The sequence below is a fragment of the Schistocerca cancellata genome, chromosome 4 (assembly GCF_023864275.1).
Source record: "Schistocerca cancellata isolate TAMUIC-IGC-003103 chromosome 4, iqSchCanc2.1, whole genome shotgun sequence".
Lineage (NCBI taxonomy): Eukaryota > Metazoa > Arthropoda > Insecta > Orthoptera > Acrididae > Schistocerca > Schistocerca cancellata.
Genome location: NC_064629.1, coordinates 880,852,857 through 880,866,412, shown reverse-complemented (window position 1 = coordinate 880,866,412; position 13,556 = coordinate 880,852,857). Strand labels below are relative to the sequence as shown.

Below are 13,556 nucleotides of genomic sequence, written 5' to 3'. Positions count from 1 at the left end.
CTCCACCCCTCTCTCTCTTGCCCATTGCTGCTATCACACCATTCAAAACCTCCCTTATTGTAACATCTAATTATTGTTTTACTTACCATGTACAATTGTAATTTTTAATTTCCAAATGTACTGTGAAGATTCTCACCTTAATATATGTTACATGAAATACGTAGAAAGCCTGATTAGAAGTAAGAGGACCTAATGGCTCCAATATTGCCACATCAAATAAATCAGTAAATAAATAAAATACATGGATTCTGGCATGGGGACACATAACAAGTAAACAATGAGTTGTATAGTATTGTATTATCACCATTTTTAGTGAGGGTAAAATGGCATCAAAGAGAAAGAGGGTGGTAATGTCCATGAACAATGTCAATCCATCTGATATCATAGAGGCATTTGAAAACTTTTCAGGATGCTAGGGCATGGGATTTGGTGGCATAAATGACTGACTGCAAAGTAATGATGACACTGACTACTGTTAGATTTCTCGTAATTATCATCGACTGTTGTCTGCAGACAGTGACCATAGTCATAATGTATTAACTGTTGAAAGTTGGCAATCAACCTGAAAACATTACGAAACAGACAAGAGGCAACAAAAAAACTGGGCAAAATAATGGTTTATTTGGCTGAAATTACGCTGTTGAAATGCCTGCACGATTGTGCTGCACGTAAAAGACATACAAAACTTTCCAGTTATTTCATCCACTGTTCAAAATTTATGAAAAAGTAATAATAATTTGCATATTTATTACAAAATAAATATAATTCCTGTGTTTATGGTATTAATGCATCTCATTCTAAGTTTTTTCTGAACTTCAGGATAATCATGATTTCCTATAATCCATACGTCTTAGTCCAGATTAATAAGGTTACACTGTACTTTCTTCTGGTCATATATCTAAATAATGTTGGCAATCAAAGCTTCAAAAACGGACGTTGGTTCAAGAATTTCAACAACATAAGATTAAAGAAATTTATTAATTGATAAAGCAAAATAAATTAAAATGTCCACAGTAAGTTCTATTCACTGTGCCATCAATATGAAGAAACAACAGTCGTCACATACATTCATTTGATTAACATTCAAACATCATTAAGACATTTTTTCTCGAGAAACTGTGCTTACATGGCATACAAATCATTATGAAACAATTTTTATTCTATTACAGTCATATATGCAATTTACTTCTAAGTATTTTTCTACACAACTTTTAATGCACAACAATTACTGTATACCAAAATGTGCTCATAAAAACAGGCAGTGTTAATCTGTTAACTCCATACATTTCAGCAATCGTACAACATACATGGCCAAGACTTCTGTCACTCTGACAAAGTATTTCTGAATACTGAGTAGAAGAGTTGCTCAATATCATTGTAAGAAAGCTACACTTAAAGAGTACTGAAACAATGTTTCCAGCTTCTGTAATTATAACAGCTTCAGATGCAAACAAGCATTACAAGAGAATAATTAAAACATTACTGCATAACAATTAGAATAATGAGCTTTTAATTGGTACAATGCAGTGGGCAGAACGTTAACAAACAACATTTACAACAAAACCAACCATATTAAACTTATCTTCAAAGCACCACTATGAAAAAGTACCCACACAACAATCAACTTACACTTTCTTCTTCTGTGGCTTACTTCAAGCTAGATATAGCTGGAACGTCTCCTTACAATTCCAATTTTAAAAAGCAACAGCATACAATTTTACACATGAAGTATCTGAACAATTATCACTCCAGCTGCCAGGCACTGCTGCACAACATAACCAAAATATCAGCTGCCAATACGTGCACAGAATCGCACTGCTTCACCAAAACCCACCAGATGACTGTCCACCAGGGGGGTTCTTCACTCTGATGCAGGACTTCCTTGCAGTGTCATCGAGCTCCTCTGAAACACGAGAATTGGCAGCGGGTTATTGTGGTCAGCGAATATTGAGAATTGGAAAATAATTAACAATCCAAGTGCTATGGATGGTAAGCATGCTGTTAGATTCTTTTATGAAGTCCTGAGCTCATTAACTTACAAACATTATTTTCCTACTATGTCTCAATCTCTAGGTTGTACTAGAAGGCATGATTAGAGTGTTCACTTCAGCACACAAGTTTATGAGTTAGCATGCTTCAGTTGGATATAATGTACCTTTGTCTTTTGTCTTTTTTAGCCACACTTAACAGACTCCAAACCACTGTGAAACATGGCTTTTTGTGCAAAATTTACTACTACAATAGAGCAGGAGTGATTGCCCTGTATGCTGCAGTATCACCTGTGTAAGTTACCTATGCTGACATTTATTTTTGCAGTATTACTTAATGCATTGTAAAGTTACGTTACTGTCAATAACAGAACAGTTAGTTCAGTCAATAACTATAATGTGCTGTAATTACTTATATTTTTATCATTTCTCTTAACATAAGTTTCCCTTGCTTTCATTGTGAATCTATGTTGTAAGGTCATTGCTCTCAATGACAGTGATGATTTAGTGGTGAGGAGTCTGCTTCTTGGTGCCATGGAGGTAAGTAAAGATAAACTGTCTTTAGAGTCTAGACCTGTTAGAACTGTGGAGATTGGCTTTTTGATGTAAGCTTTATTTGTAGCACATTAGTATGGCAGACAAAGGAAGCTGTAAATGAATGGAATTTTAACAAAAATATCTAAAGCATAACTTCAGGAAGCTACATTTTTTAGTACATCACAGTTGTTCAGTATTATTAATGGTTAGCCACAAGAATTATTGGAATTATGGTATCAGCAGTTTTAAGGTTAAAAACCATCAAGGTGTGAGTAATTAGACATGATAAGGTAAGATTACTGTGGCAACAAAAATTACACCACCAAACATTCATGCTTTTGAATTGTTCTATAGTTTTCACACCTTACACAATTTATACTTTCCTTTGGGAGAAGAAGACTGAGTTCCTAATGCATTATTTTGCAATTACGGTATACTCTCTGCACAGATATGTAAATTATAATCTTACCACTTATTGAGAAGGTTGAATCTTGCAGATTACGTTGTCCCTTACTTGATGGGCAACTCGTGAGTGATGCTTCAGCTGATGGGGACACAGGTGCTTCATCAGCCAGTTTTGGCTCCAAAAGAATTCCACCATTTTCAACTGCAATATCTAATTTGAGTTCATTCATTTTTGTTACAACTGCGGGTACTGACACTGCATTCAAAGTTGCATCCTCCTGAAAACCATTAGTTGTCAATGACTTTTCAGCAAATTTTTACAATTAATTATTACACTCAATTTCAGATTTGATGTTATGTCAAAGAAAAATGTGCAATAAGTCAGTCTCTCTCTCTCTCTCTCTCTCTCTCTCTCTCTCTCTCTCTCTCTCTCTCTCACACACACACACACACACACACACACACACACACACACACACACACACACACACACACACACACACACGCACACACACATTCTGATAAGTGAACACTGAAAAATTCACTTTCATTGACCAAGAAAGTACTGTCATACCATCCCTGATGTAGAAGATATGTGCACACAATGGATAGCTTTAGGATCTACAGACTGGCACATTAACATGCTAGTTTTAATAAAAGCAAGAGACCAAAAGAGCAATATATTCATCTACAAAATCACACAATATTAACTGTACTTACTTCGGCATGTTTAACCTTCTCATAAACATATTCCGAATACACTGGTGTTGGAACAAATTTCCCAAAACCTTGAACAGCCTTCAAATCACCTTCATCAACACACACTCTTCCATTAACTATTACATATTCTGGAACACCATGACATTCCATTCCCTGCAAATATTATAATTTTAGTAAACACAATGAGATTTCATGGTCAAAAATACTAAATGTAATATAAATGTACATAATAAAATATCTGTTTTTCATTTACTGTGTAATGACAACCAATGTGGTAAGCCTTTAGGCTTTTTTTAAAATGTTACGCCCTTTGACCTGGTCGATTAACCATGCACGATAGCACCCACTTCCACGATTAGAGAAGGCACACTGCCCCTGAATTTAATCCACCCAGCAGATCAGCAATGAGGCCCATGTGCCACACAGTCTGGAAATTGTTTTTAGATGGTCCCCACATCCAACTAGGTGAATACCAAACTGGTATCCATGTTCCATCTCAGTTATGACGGTAAACTTCTCGAAAATATTCTCACATTCTGCCATGGGATAACTCTGTCACCCTCTACCACTAATATTGCCCAACCCAGATTAACATGTTGACCTCATGAAGATATGGAGCACTGCAAGAAAAAGGACAATATTACGCCTTTTGACAGGAATATGAGGTGCCATTAAACATGCACCTTTCCATTCTGCTGTGTGGATCATGACACACCAACAAATATAATGTAATTTTTGCATGATGTTTTAAATGATCCAGGAGTAGGGGGCATCAGATAATGGCCCAAGAAATAAGTGTCTGTTTCAAATAATAAACAGCATCATATATGAAAATTACTTCCTTCAAGAAATGATAAACTTGTAGCGTGTAAATGATATTTACAGATGAAAGCCATAGCTTATACCATTATTACATTAAAGAAGCAACATAAAATTTTTAGTTTTCTCTAAACGTTGTCTCTCACTATCCCCAAAAAAGTAAAGCATTGAAGTACAATAGGCAGTGTATTACATATTCTTTGATGCAATCTGCCAGGCATATGACAAAATGAAGTCTGAATGTCAGCTTCACACTCCTCAATACGTTGCATATTAAGATCAGCAGTTTTCCAATGTAATGGTGGCATATGTGACCAGTGACAAGCCGTAATTCATAAAACAAAATGGCACAAAAGAAGTAGTCTGTACTGATCAGGGTTAATGAACACTAAAAATTCTAGTGGAATCTGGGATTCCCTATTCTTTGTGGGGATAAGTGGAATTGAAGAAAAAGCTAGGCTCACTCATGAGGTCTCAGCACAGTTGAGAATTTGTTACTGACCCATCTTGCAGGCTAGAGTTGAGTGAGTTAATGGTCTGAACCAAGATTTTTCAGTACTAGGATAAACTCTGCTGCTGTCTTTAACCTGTGCTATAAGGTGGCGACTTCTAAGGTTCCACTGGATCATTCAGACATGCACTTTACTCTGAAAGCAACTATTCAGAGGCAGAGTACAAGTTTACTGTACATGGGTCTCTCTCTTTAATTTAGGCATAACTCAGAGACGCGCTTATGAATATCCATCATCCGTTAACTGATTACTGAACCAGTCTCTTTCAGCTTATATCAGTAAAAGGGAACATGAATAGAAGACAGTCTCTTAGGGGATTCTGATGCCGTGTACTGCACCTGTTAAGGAAAACTCATAGAAGACTTAGTGGTACCTATTCTCCAGTAATGCTCCACTGTTTGGGGTCCTTACAAAGTCATTCTTATGGAAGACATCAATTCATTTAATTCAGATATTTGTTACTAGTGTAGTTACAGATCAGTATAACACATGTGAAAACTTAACAGAGGTACTTTAATAACTTAAATGAGAAGGGTTGAAATAGGTGACAATTATAAAACTGTGCTGTGTTAATTTAGAAAAAAAGTATTGCAGGTTTAACTACTCTGCTACCTCCATCATATAGATTGTGTAAGGATCATGGAGATATGGTACGAGACAATAGAACAAACATGGAAGGCATAAAGATGGTGATTGTTACTCTCACCATAAGCAAATGGAACATGACAGGGGGAAAGAAAGAACATCAAATGTTTTGTAAAATGATTTGTCTAAAAGTACGAAATATACAGATTAAAGAAACATTTTACACCCCTTTGAATAATGCTCAAAATTGTGGCCAGCAAACAAGTTGCCAACCAGAATTTAAAGTTAAACATTTAACTTAGAATTTCGAAGAGTACTGGATGATATTTGTCGAGTAGGTTATGTTGACTGTGTACCTTATTAGCTGTTGATAACTTTCTGCATCATTCAAAAGGTATGTCAAATGTTTCTCTAATCTATTTTATTCCTTACTTTTACATGAATCATTTTGCAAAACTTTTTTCACATTTTTTTCAAATTTATTTTCAAGTTTGTTCAGAAATCATGACATAATATTTCAATATCAATTGATATTCCATTATTATTATTATTATTATTATTATTATTATTATTATTATTATTATTATTTCTATTTTTCTCAGACCTTAGGTCTGGTTAAAAATGGAAAGTGACGCAGACCATCAAGCGTGACTTCCTTTTAACTGTATGGTATGTGTTACATTGTATTTAGGAACTTTTGGGTTATTGAACACATATCAATAATTACGGATTTCTGTAGTTGTATATATACGTTTGGATGTAGCTGTATTGCATTGATGTACTGGTGGATATTGTGTGGTATGACTCCTGTAGTTGATAGTATAATTGGTATAATGTCAACTTTATCCTGATATCGCATGTCCTTGACTTTTTCAGCCAGTTGGATGTATTTTTCAATTTTTTTCTCCTGTTTTCTTCTGTATATTTGTTGTATTGGGTATGGATATTTCGATTAGTTGTGTTAATTTCTTCTTTTTATTGGTGATTATGATGCCAGGTTTGTTATGTGGTGTTGTTTTATCTGTTATAATGGTTCTGTTCCAGTATAATTTGTATTCATCATTCTCCAGTACATTTTGTGGTGCATACTTGTATGTGGAAACGTGTTGTTTTATAAGTTTATGTTGTAAGGCAAGTTGTTGATGTATTATTTTTGCTACATTGTCATGTCTTCTGGGGTATTCTGTATTTGCCAGTATTGTGCATCCACTTGTGATGTGATCTACTGTTTCTATTTGTTGTTTGCAAAGTCTGCATTTATCTGTAATGGTATTAGGATCTTTAATAATATGCTTGCTGTAATATCTGGTGTTTACTGTTTGATCCTGTATTGCAATCATGAATCCTTCCATCTCACTGTATATATTGCCTTTTCTTAGCCATGTGTCTTGATCGATGTGTGGCTGTGTTAGATGATACGGGTGCTTGCCATGTAGTGTTTTCTTTTTTGAATTTACTTTCTTCGTATCTGTTGATGTTATGTGATCAAAAGGGTTGTAGAAGTGGTTATGAAATTGCAGTGGTGTAGCCGATGTATTTACATGAGTGATTGCTTTGTGTATTTTGCTAGTTTCTGCTCGTTCTAGAAAGAATTTTCTTAAATTGTCTACCTGTCCATAATGTAGGTTTTTTATGTCGATAAATCCCCTTCCTCCTTCCTTTCTGCTTAATGTGAATCTTTCTGTTGCTGAATGTATGTGATGTATTCTATATTTGTGGCATTGTGATCGTGTAAGTGTATTGAGTGCTTCTAGGTCTGTGTTACTCCATTTCACTACTCCAAATGAGTAGGTCAATATTGGTATAGCATAAGTATTTATAGCTTTTGTCTTGTTTCTTGCTGTCAATTCTGTTTTCAGTATTTTTGTTAGTCTTTGTCTATATTTTTCTTTTAGTTCTTCTTTAATATTTGTATTATCTATTCCTATTTTTTGTCTGTATCCTAGATATTTATAGGCATCTGTTTTTTCCATCGCTTCTATGGAGTCACTGTGGTTATTCAATATGTAATCTTCTTGTTTAGTGTGTTTTCCATTGACTATGCTATTTTTCTTACATTTGTCTGTTCCAAAAGCCATATTTATATCATTGCTGAATACTTCTGTTATCTTTAGTAATTGGTTAAGTTGTTGACTTGTTGCTGCCAGTAGTTTTAGATCATCCATGTATAGCAAATGTGTGATTTTGTGTGGGTATGTTCCAGTAATATTATATCCATAATTTGTATTATTTAGCATGTTGGATAGTGGGTTCAGAGTAAGACAGAACCAGAAAGGACTTAATGAGTCTCCTTGGTATATTCCACGCTTAATCTGTATTGGCTGTGACGTGATATTATCTGAATTTGCTTGGATATTTAGTGTGGTTTTCCAGTTTTTCATTACTATGTTTAGGAACTGTATCAATTTAGGATCTACTTTGTATATTTCCAATATCTGTAGTAACCATGAGTGGGGTACACTATCAAAAGCTTTTTGGTAATCAATGTATGCGTAGTGTAGTGACCTTTGTTTAGTTTTAGCTTGATATGTCACCTCTGTATCTATTATCAGTTGCTCTTTACATCCTCATGCTCCTTTGCAGCAGCCTTTTTGTTCTTCATTTATAATGTTGTTCTGTGTTGTATGTGTCATTAATTTCTGTGTAATGACTGAAGTTAATATTTTGTAGATTGTTGGTAGGCATGTTATGGGGCGATATTTAGCTGGGTTTGCTGTGTCTGCTTGATCTTTAGGTTTCAGATAGGTTATTCCATGTGTAAGTGTATCAGGGAATGTGTATGGGTCTGCAATGTAACTGTTAAATAATTTAGTTAGATGTGAATGTGTTGAGGTGAACTTCTTTAGCCAGAAATTTGCTATTTTATCTTTTCCAGGGGCATTCCAATTGTGCGTAGAATTAATTGCTCGGGTGACTTCATGTTGCAAAATTATCACTTCAGGCATTTGTGGTATCATCTTGTATGAGTGTGTTTCTGCTTGTATCCACCGTGCATGCCTGTTATGTTGTACCGGGTTTGACCATATGTTGCTCCAGAAGTGTTCCATGTCTGTTATGTTCGGTAGATTGTCCATTTTAATGTGTGTGTTATCTATTGTTTGGTAAAATCTCTTTTGGTTTGTGTTGAATGTTTCGTTTTGTTTCCTTCTATTTTCACTTTTTTTGTATCTTCTAAGTCGTTTGGCCAATGCTTGCAATTTCTGCTTCTTTTCATCTAATTGCTCTATCGCTTCTTGTTGTGAGATTTTACCTAACCTTTTTCATTTTTTTTCTGACATTTCATTTCTTATAAATTGTGTTAGCTGTCCGATGTCTTTTCTCAGTTTTTCTATTCTGATCTGTAGCCTGTGTTGCCATGCTGGTTTTGTGGGTTTCTTCTGTGTGTTGGTTGGTTCTGATCTCTGCCTAGTGTGTATATTTAGTGTAGTGAGTGCTCCTACATAAACCAGTAGTTGTAACTCTTCCATAGTTGTGTTTTCATTTATTTTGTTGTGTATGACTGTGTTGATAGTTGTTATTGTTTTTTCGACTTGTGGGTTATTTGGTGGTCTATGCAAGAATGGTCTAATGTCTGTATTTGTGTCTTTGTATTCTATATATGTCAGCTGAAATTTCTCTTCTATATCTAACATGTGTGTCACTTCGTGTTCTATTTGTGCTTGTTCTGGTGGCTGTCTTAAGCTGTCGTTTTCCTCTGATTATTTAATAGACGCGTTTTGTTCTTTGTTTGTTTTCTCTGGGATGTTTGAGTCCGTTACTGTATTTTCTTCTTCTTCTGATTGCACATTATTTTGTTCTAGTATTTGTTGTACTTGTTGTTTGATGTTTTCTAATTCTGACTGGGGTATCCTGTTATTTTTTATTATTACACGGATCTGATCAGCTAGTCGTTGTTCTGTTAAAAATTTTAATTCCGGGTATCTGGTAATAAATGTTGTGTATACTTGTGATCTGTATCCAGTTGTGTTCATTCCTAGGTTTGTTGCTTGGTAATAACAGAACATGAGGTGTCGATTAACTTCATCTGACCATCTCATCCTCTGTCTTTGTTTTCCTTCTAGGGTGGTTGCAGGAAGCATATCCTGCAAAACACCTCTATTTGGATTTAAATCATTTTCCAGTTGGCTAGCAGTGTCGTAACCATTGTGGGCGGGCATAGGGTTCAAGCGTCGTCCCCGACCATGACGGCACTTGTCCGAGGCTTCTTTAGTTCAGTCCTGAACCAAGTAATCACACTAAAAGGGGGGGTTAGCCCTATTAGTGGTTTGTTCTTTTCGTCGCCTTTTACAACTGGCAGAACATACCGGAGGCCTATTCTTTTCCCGGGCCTCCACGGGATTTATTATTATTACTATTACTATTACTACTACTACTATTATTATTATTATTAAGTGATTTTGACAGTTAAATATCACACCAATGTAACTTTGTGTTTTAGGTTCAGATTCTTTATTAGCTGTTGACAACATGTAGTAGAATGAGCTTTACATTCATATACAGAAGCAATCACTGTATTAATTACTGTTCACATTGCATGTACAAATCATTTATCTTTTGGTAACCTGTTGCACAGAATTATAATCCTCATCCTGAAGCTCAATTTCTACAATATTAGTATCCATAAATTCTCTTAAACTTCAGAATGGATTGTTTTTTAATATTTTATCCAACTCACTTTTAAAATTACTGAAAGATGTATTCACTTCAGAATGTAGTAATTAATTAAAAAATTTTGAACAGTTCACTTTGTGAGTTGTCTGTTTTTGTCAGCCTATGTCTAGGAATGTCAATATTCGTCATATTTCTGGTGTCCTGACAGTGTATTTTCTCTCTGGTGTCAAACTCTGCAACAATGTTTATTGTATATATCACTGTTTCATAGATTTAAAGACTCATCACTGTCATTATTTTTGTCGTAGTGAATAAAGGGCAGCAGTGTTCTCTTGCACAAACCTTATACATTATTCTTAGCACCTTTTTTTGAATCAGTAATAGATCACTGACATGACATGAGTGACTCCATAACAACAGCCCATACGATATGCAAGACTGAAAACTGAAGTAAGCTATCCTGAGATATTCATTTCTCACTATATCAGATAATTCCTATACAAGATATGACGCCCTTGATGTCTTTCTGCATACAGGACTAATATGGGGTTTCCAGTTAGTTTGTAATCAATATGTATTCCAAGCAGTTTTACAGATTTTACTTCTATGTCTTTACCTTGTCCCAGCAGCAGGCATTGAGTTTTCTCTGGATTGCACATCATTACGAAATATCGTATTCATGATCCATGGAACTAGTATTAATCTAATCTAAATGTGAACCAGTTTAGTGTGTAGGAGTGTGTGTCCTCTGATTTCTGGCATAACCTTAACCTAACTCTATTTGTAGTGATTAAAGTTGTGTCATCTGCATAGCAGATAACTGAAGCCCAAGACAATGTGGCAGATCATTAATTGCCAGAATGAAGAAGAACGGTCCAAGGACAGAGCCCTGAGGGAAACAAGATGTGACTTTCTTCAGGGAAGAATGCTTACCTCAAATTTACACAAATTGCCTACTATCATTTAGATAAGAATTAATTGCTTCAAATGCCGTATAATTTATTCCCTAATACTGTAGTTTGGCTACTAACAAGGGAACCCCCCATCGCACCCCCCTCAGATTTAGTTATGAATTGGCACAGTGGATAGGCCTTGAAAAACTAAACACAGATCAATCAAGAAAACAGGAAGAAGTTGTGTGGAACTATGAAAAAAAAATAAGCAAAATAAACAAACTGAGTAGTCCATATGCAAGATCACAACATCAAGGATAATGTAAGCTGAGAAGTTTCGTGGTCCCGTGGTTAGCATGAGCAGCTGCGGAACGAGAGGTCCTTCGTTCAAGTCTTTCCTCGAGTGAAAAGTTTTAATTTTTTATTTTCAGACAATTATTAACTGTCCGTCCGTCCGTCAGTCCGTCCGATGCGAGGTAACTGCGCCGTAGTATGGGGACGCTACACCTAAACAAACATCGAAACACATGTCAGTCGACTACAGCGCACAGAAGAGAGAGTATTCCTGCTAACGAGGCTCCCTGGCTGGCAGTTGACTGTTCGCTACTTTGGACGAGAGTGCATTAAATATGTGAGATGTATTCCGTGGGCAATACGAATCCAGTAAATATAGCGGACGGTCGGACAGATAATAATTGTCTGAAAACAAAAAATTAAACTTTTTCACTCGTTGGGAGATTTGAACTAAAGACCTCTCGTTCCGCAGCTGCTCATGCTAACCACGGGACCATGGCACTCCTGAGCTAACTCTCTCCTCGATGTTGCCTATGTTGCGCATGGACTACTCAATTTGTATATTTTGCTTATTTTTTTCGTAGTTCCACACAACTTCTTCCTGTTTTCTCGATTGATCTATGTTCAGTTTTTCAAGGCCTATCCACTGTGCCAACTTATAACTAAACCTGAGGGGGGCGCGATGGGGAGGTTCCCTTGTAAGATGTCATACGGAGTACAGTAAAAGCCTTACTCAAGTCACATAGCTCAAGAGAGACCATATTCTTATTTTCAAATGCAATTAATGCCTGATTAACAATTTCAAGGAGTACCATAAATCAATATATGTCCTCAAGAAATTGTTAGATTGAGTTTCAACAGTTGCTTTATCTACATCGTATTCATGACCAAAGTAGCAGTTTGTGTTTCTAAGACAGACTGTGAATAGTATATTCCTCCTCTTGACCTCTAACCCACATCATGCTTGGCTTCTTATTTGTAGTCACATAATACCTGGCTGTGCATAGTGGTATGTGAGGAATAGTGGATCACAATCCACAAAACATTCATCTGCTATGCTAACAGAGTACAGGTCTCTTGAGAAATTAACTATAATATTGTCCATACAGGTATTCCAAAATGTTGGCTGTAGTAATAGATTTAATAATCTGAGTAAGTTTGTAGATGTTTTTGAGTTGCACTCATCTGAGCCAGACAACTTGTTGAAATCACCACATACCACAACATTAGTTTTGAGTTTTAAAATCTCTCTCATCATTTGTTCAAAATTCTCAAAAAATAAATTAACATCAATCACCAGTTAGGGATCCATACAAATTGACAATTAGAATATTTTGTTCAATCAGTCTTATATAACTAAATTATCTATTTAATTCAGAGGAGTCTGAGCTTACATCTATTTTAGAAAATTTTATGTTGTCTGATAAATATTGCAACTCCCACATTTTTTCCTCCCATTTTTGCACACAATAACTGCCAGAATGTACTCATTAGGTATGAAAAAATCTATTTAATTTTCTGTCAGCCCAGACTTACGACCAAGAATTAACTGCATATTTGTTTTACAATTAAGATTGTCCAATGCTAGCAATTTGTATTTCCCTCAAAACACTGATGCCACATTCAATGATGACACTAAAAATTCAATATTGAATAATCAAATACAATTCAATTCATAGAAATAAGAGTTTCAGGACACCATACAGATCAGTCTTCTGCATACATCAGTTTACAGTTTATAAATTAAAGTTTTGTTTTCAATGATAAATTTTACATCTGAATACATTTTACATTTACTAATATATATGAAATAGTATTCATTTTTTTTATCATCATTAGATCACTGAATTACCAGGGTGTATACATGGACAAGGAAAAAATTCCCAAATCTCCCAGTTAAAAAATAAACTTTCTCCCGGGTGAAAATACACTTTTTCCATGTTAAGTGACAATATACTTTCCCTCAGAACCGGAAAACTTAGCAGTCCTTTCAATGGTCAATATTTTGTACACTGCAAAGAACTCCCACCGCTTTAGGAAACAAACCCCAGAAAAAAAAAAAAAATGTGATTTTGAAAGATATTTGATTTGCAGCAACATGTACACTGCTTATTTTCATATAATGAATGTATATAATCTAATTCCACCAAACACAGAATGTTAGTTTCTGAAGCATTCAAATCGAGATCGTG

General features: G+C 35.3%; 1 protein-coding gene across 3 annotated transcripts in view; it reads right to left on the bottom strand.

The window, feature by feature from the left end:
• Positions 1-959: 959 nt before the first annotated feature.
• The window catches only part of LOC126185037 (dihydropyrimidinase-like), a 220,529-nt gene continuing 207,932 nt past the window's right edge, over positions 960-13,556 (bottom strand). For 2 of the 3 annotated variants that reach the window (XM_049927782.1, XM_049927783.1), the window contains exons 11-13: positions 3,651-3,803; positions 2,995-3,208; positions 960-1,903 (exon numbers count right to left, since the gene is read on the bottom strand). In XM_049927782.1, coding sequence (XP_049783739.1) covers positions 1,821-1,903; positions 2,995-3,208; positions 3,651-3,803 — 450 coding nt within the window. In that variant the 3' untranslated portion in view covers positions 960-1,820. The remainder of the gene's footprint in view (positions 1,904-2,994; positions 3,209-3,650; positions 3,804-13,556) is intronic. The other variant, XM_049927784.1, reaches the window with a different exon arrangement.